This window comes from Gekko japonicus, unplaced genomic scaffold, assembly GCF_001447785.1.
Source record: "Gekko japonicus isolate JY-2015 unplaced genomic scaffold, Gekko_japonicus_V1.1 scaffold257, whole genome shotgun sequence".
In the NCBI taxonomy this organism is placed as follows: domain Eukaryota; kingdom Metazoa; phylum Chordata; class Lepidosauria; order Squamata; family Gekkonidae; genus Gekko; species Gekko japonicus.
This window is the reverse complement of record NW_015171509.1, coordinates 139,739-145,880: the sequence shown is the minus strand read 5'-3', so window position 1 is coordinate 145,880 and position 6,142 is coordinate 139,739. Positions and strand designations below refer to the sequence as shown.

Here is a 6,142-nt window from a genome sequence, read left to right as displayed (position 1 = left end):
AAAGTCACACTGTGCCGTGTGCTTTGCCTTGCTCACTTCCTGATTTGCTGGTACTCACCAGCTCTCTATCCCTCTCCTGCCCTGATTTGCTGGTAACCCTACTGTTACCAGTTCTCCCTCCCTCTCCACCCTCCTGTGTATTTCCCATGGTAGTCTGCTGTGACTCTTCATCATCTTCATCACTAAAAGTGCAGCTGATCCTTGAACTCTGGCTGGTAGCCACATCAGACTCATGATTTTGTTTTTGTCATATTCAGGTCTAAACAATGTATGCTGCTTTGGGTCCAACGTATGCCATGGAAGCTTGCTAGCACTTTCAGTCTAAACTCCCTCACAGGGTTGTTGTGAGAACAACATGGAGGAAAAGAGAACAATGTATGCTACTTAAGCGGCCAATCAGGTTCGAATGTATATAAGCGGGAAAGATTTGAAGACTCTGCAAAACTTAGAAGACCCCGAAATTCCTTAAGGCAGAAAGTGATTTGTGTCTCCTGCTTGACGTGGAAGACCTGGAACTCATCCTCACTCAAACACAGCTCTGTCACCATCATCTGGCCAGCCTCTGTCTCTTCTTCCAGGTAACTGCGGAAGGTCACTTTCCCACCAGGGCTGGCACCCATTGTCACCTCAGCCAAAGTCAATGGGAAGTGAACCACAGCATCCACTAATAACCTGGGAGGAGCATGCAGAGTATGGGTGCACTGTTCTGTGTCAAAAACTGCCTGCAGTGAATCACAGTCCTGGAACGACAAGTCATGGGTCTTGACAACTCCATACTTGCAATGCAGCTGCACACGGAGCCTGCTGTCACAGAGACGCAGCAAGATGATACATTTCTCCACAGTCTTCTCCAGCAAGGAGAGTGAGCGGAACACGGCCAGGAAAGACTTCATAGACACTTTACATCTGACGGGGCCTGCATCAGGGATAGGCCCTGGTTCTCCAGGCGCATAGTGCTGGAAAAAGAGTGGAGCAAACAGGAAGCAGGCATATGCCGAGCGAGAGCCACTTACTGCACGTAAAGAGAGCCTCTGTGTTCTGAGGCAGAGGCCAATGAGGCTGCATATGCAAATAACCTCTGTGTTCTGACTGGCTATGGGGGGGAGAGGAACAGCAAAATGTTTAGAATGTTGGAGGCAGGACTCAGGCAAAGCAGCCAGTGGATAGGGAGACCCTCTGAATGACAGATCAGAGAGTGAACTGATTTTGGAGCGTGTGGAATATTCTAGAGAAGTACCACCACCATTCGGCTTTTATTTATAAGGGAGATAAATATGACAGTTTTGTACGGTTGTGTATAGACAGACACATAATGGCTCCCCCACCAGAAAAAAATATGCCCACAAGCCAAAAAAATCATGACTATGTGCCTGCCTATGGGTCTTCGCATCATACTTTTTAGTTTTTATCCATGTCTTTAGAACACAGTCTTGCATGAATGCAAATTAGGTTTGCCAACTGCGGCTTGGGGAACTCCAGATTTAGGGGCAGAGCCTTCATAGGACAGAGTTTGGAGAGGGGAGGAAGTTCAGCAGCAGGGATGTAATTCTATAGAGTCTGCCTTCTGAAGATGCCATTTCTTTCAGGAGAATTGATCTCTGCAGTCTGGAGACTGGTTGTGATTCTGGGAAAACTCCACCCCCCACATGGAGGATGGCAGCCTTAGGATCCTGATGGCAGCATTGTGAAATAAAATGCATACCACTGCTCTCACATCCTTCCCACACTATGCTCCAGTTCCACCTTCCTGGAATCCATGGAAGTTCTTGTAGCTACAGTTATTCTGCCTAAACGCCTTGCACTAGTGCAGAAGATGAGCCTTCTAGCTAATTACACCTGTGCAAGATAGAACCTAGCTTCTTTACAGTCGTAGCCAGTTTAGTGCCCATTTTGTCTAACTCAGATATTTATTTATGTAAGATAATTACATCCCACACTTGTACCACAATTCTTAAGAAGTGTGCAGGCACATGAAAGCTTATACCCAGAATTAAACCTTGTTGGTCTTAAAGGTGTCCCTAGATACCTGAGGAGCCAGTTTGGTGTAGTGGTTAAGTGCGCGGAGTCTAAGCTGGGAGAACTGGGTTTGATTCCCCACTCCTCCACTTGCACCTGGCTGGATGACCTTGGGCAAGCCATAATTCTGGCACAGCTGTTCTTGAAAAAAAGCAGTTTCTGTCAGAGTTCTCTCAGCCCCACCTACCTCACAGGGTGTCTGTTGTGGGGAGGGGAAGGGAGTTTGTAAGCCACTCTGAGACACCTTTGGGTAGTGAAGGGCGGGGTATAAATCCAATCTCTTCTCTTCTTCTTCTTCTAGACTCAGACTTTGTTCTCTTACCACCATAATTTTGGTTCTTCTTCTTCTTGTTATTAACAATACTTTTTTACCCCACCTTTCCACTCCCATTGGGTTACCAAGGCAGCTGACAAATTAAAACATACAAAGTAGTCCCTGAGTCTGCTTACAATAATATCTATTAAAACAATAATCAGCCAATTAAGATTAAACAAAAAAATTACTAAACAGTAAAAGCAAGCAACTGTAAAAGCAAACTCAGCAGCATTCAATCTTAAATTATCAATTAAAGACAGCTATTAAGATGTTGGCTGCTCCTTGGGAGGAAAGCGATGGCGAACCTAAACAGCATGATAAAAAGCAGAGACATCACCCTGCCAACAAAAGTCCGCATGGTCAAAGCAATGGTATTCCCAGTAGTCATGTATGGCTATGAGAGTTGGACCATAAGGAAGACCGAGTGCTGAAGAATAGATGCTTTCGAATTATTGTGCTGGAGAAGACTCTTGAGAGTCCCTTGGACTGCAAGAAGATCAAATCAGTCAATCCTCAAAGAAATCAACTCTGACTGTTCCCTGGAAGGCCAGATTCTGAAGCTGAAGCCCAAATACTTTGGCCACCAAATGAGAAGGGAGCACTCACTGGAGAATATCCCGATGCTGGGAAAGATTGAAGGTAAAAGAAGAAGGGGATGACAAAGGATGAGATGGTTAGACAGTGTTATCGATGCAATGGACATGAAATTGAGCAGACTCTGGAGGATGCTGGAGGACAGGAGGGCCTGAATGTCATCCATGGGGTCGCAAATGGTCAGACTCAACTGTGTGACTGAACAACAACAAAAAGGGCAGCAGGAGGAGGGGAAATATCCCATGCCATGCATTGAGTAGGGGGTGGAACTAGATGGCCTGTATGGCCCCTTTCAACTTTATGGTTATATGATCCTTATCCATTCAGAACAACAGTAGTATGTCTTGATATGCTAACGAGGAATTTCAGACAGACGATATAATCCGGAAGAGGAATGGTTCCCAAACGGTTTCTGGTCTGTCATTTCAGACAGAACCGTTTTAGAACTGGTTCCCTACCGGAATATATTTGTAATTTCACACACAAATGCTTCTGTCCCATTTAGGAAACGGGGCTGAAGCGTTTTACCTGTCAACCGCTTCCAAGTAGTCTTTAGTTTCCTCTCCCGGTTCCGATACGCTTTTCCCCACCATTTTTCGCCCGCACGGGTGATCTCTGGCTTTTTAAAAAAAACATTCGCTTTATAGCATTATAACGGTATAACACTATAATGATATAATGCTCTAAAGCGAACATTTTTTTAAAAAGCTGGAGATCGCCCACGGGGGCAAAAAATTGGCGGGGGGAAAGCGGGAAAAAGCGCTGCAGTCTGAAATGGCAAACCACTTCAGATCCAGCTCTTTACCAGAAGGGGAAAGCCATGTGTGAAATGGCAGTCCTATACCGGTTTACTCCCCGACGGATCAAAAACGGCTTCAAAATGGGTTAAAAAGGATAATGTGAAATTCCTCAATATTTCCTAACTGTTAACTGTTTCTGTTCCTTAGACTTCATAATAAAATTCTCTTCACTAACTCTCTCATATTCTCAGTTGTTATTTCATCAATTGTCATTCCTTAATTGTCTCTTCTGCTTGTTTATCCTCCAAGATTCTAAAAGGGGGTCTCCCAACTTGGTTGGATGGCTACCCATTTAACCCTGAACACATAGGCAATGTATAACAATTTCAAATAAGAGAACTTAATATTAACTCTAAGTATATATGTTAAACATGTAATGCATGTTAATTATATTGAACACAAATTAAAACATCTAAAATATATGATTAAATTTTATTGTTACAAACATTTGATTATTGTTTGCTCAAGAAACATTTATTGTGTTTTTGTTCTGTAACTGAAGAAGCCCAGTGGTCCAAACACCATGGTACAAATATCAATGCTGAAGTCTATGGGTCAGTTTCTGTACTTGTTATCCGCTCCCATTTATCTAGCTTATATGATGTTGGAAGAGTGTAGGTATGCAGTAATGGGGAGTGCAAGGTGTTTAAAGAATAAAATTGGTTTATTAAGAAGAGAACAAGCTTTGTAAAAAAGAAGGGGGGAGAGAGAGAGAGAGAGAGAAATCTAACTGACTAACTAACTAGGAGAGTTGACAGACTAACAGTTCAAAGCAGGAGCAGGAAGGAGACCTAACTGAGCCAATCAGGAGACAGGAAGGAGACAATTAAAAATAGCAGGATGTCCCTAATCTCACTATGCTAACTAGTTGTCCCTTCTGCTGCCCCCTGCAGGATGTTCTTGTCATCTTCTCTATCTATGCACGATAGACCTTGCTTATTCCAACATATAGAAAGGAGCAAGTTATGGATAAAACCGTGACTGTTCTGTGGGACATTCCCTGATTATGTAAATTTTCTGTTTTCCTTGTTTACACCTTTATCCATAAACAGTTATCTCACTGTATGGAAATAATTTATTACTAGGCAATCATAATGGAGGTTAAGAGGCTACCAACAATATTACATTGCATACAGTACTGGTTGTTTACACCCTTATCCATGAACAGTTATCTCACTGTATGGAAATAATTTATTACTAGGCAATCATAATGGAGGTTAAGAGGCTACCAACAATATTACATTGCATACAGTACTGGTATCAACAGTTTACAGAATAGCAACAGAATACCAGATGACATTAAGGTGTTTGAAATTATTAGTACAGTGAAATGTTGCCAATAGTAACAGAAGGTTTTCAGACCGAATTGTTAGCTCTAATGGGGTTTGGGGATTTTTGCTTCAGAATAAAATATCTCATGCCTTTCTTTACTATTCTCCAAGAGGCCCACAGAACACAGTACCACTGTTAATAGACTGGTTCCCTGCACATCTAATGCACATACATTGGGGACAACACTAATGCCCATTGAACTAGTGGTTCTTAGTCCTTTTACACATTTGTCATGAGCTTGCAGTGCATAGGAAACAGAATGCTTAGCACTTAAGAAGGGAATCTCCTGAGGCTGCCTGCAGAGCAGAATTACATCAATTGACTCAAAAGGTCCAGCTCTGCTCCCTGAAGGAGCACTTGGCAAATCATAGATCACTTGCTAAGAGGATTAACTTCGAATACAGAACCTCTATGCTGGCGATTCAGTTTTTGCAGAACTTGTCAGCTGGGACAGAATTCTGGCACAAAAGGCCTGTGATTACAAATGGTACACTCTAAAAACAGTCTGTCCCTACCTGTTGTCCTGATCCTAACATATTCCATATCCAGGGTTTATTTCACACAAATCCAGTCACTGGAAGTGGGCAGATTTCCATATCAGCATTTCTATCACAGTATTCACTATTCCTGCCTCCCCTCCCCAAGTCCACATTCTGCAATGAATATGCAACACCATTTGTAAAATAGACTGTGATAGATGATTTTGAGTTTCTTGCTATGGAATTCAGGGATATAGAATTTTCAGGTTCATAGTTCAATCCTGGAAAAAGAGTCCTATAAATAAGAACAAATAAAATATTTGTGAATCATAACAGAATTAATGAAATGTGATAAAATGCAATCTAAGGTAATTATGCCACCCAATTATATTAGCTGGCACATGATTATAGATGGCTAACTGGTCAATTTATCAAGGAAAGGTCACTAGTGCTGCCTCAATTGAGGTGCTTAAAGATAGAATGCACGACAGAAGAGACCTAGATCTCATCCAAAGTGTGTATTTATACATCTAATACAGGCTGACTTCTAAAATGCTGATTGGATGTAATATTGGTGATGTTACAGACATTGAGGAATTTAAGAC

At 42.2% G+C, this 6,142-nt stretch overlaps 1 protein-coding gene across 1 annotated transcript; it reads right to left on the bottom strand.

The window, feature by feature from the left end:
• Positions 1-380: 380 nt before the first annotated feature.
• LOC107117233 (cell cycle checkpoint control protein RAD9A-like) lies at positions 381-3,939 on the bottom strand. The gene is made up of 2 exons (XM_015419319.1): positions 3,902-3,939; positions 381-1,038 (listed from the first exon to the last, which is right to left on the bottom strand). Exons 1-2 carry the CDS (start codon positions 3,937-3,939, stop codon positions 381-383), a joined length of 696 nt encoding a protein of 231 aa, XP_015274805.1.
• Positions 3,940-6,142: the final 2,203 nt, after the last annotated feature.

Coding starts and splice junctions, on each gene's coding strand:
- LOC107117233 (XM_015419319.1), bottom strand. CDS start 3,939: ATGACAATTGATGAAATAACAACTGAGAATATGAGAGA. Junction 1,039..3,901: donor ACAACTGAGAATATGAGAGA/GTTAGTGAAGAG, acceptor CCTCTGCCTCAG/AACACAGAGGCTCTCTTTAC.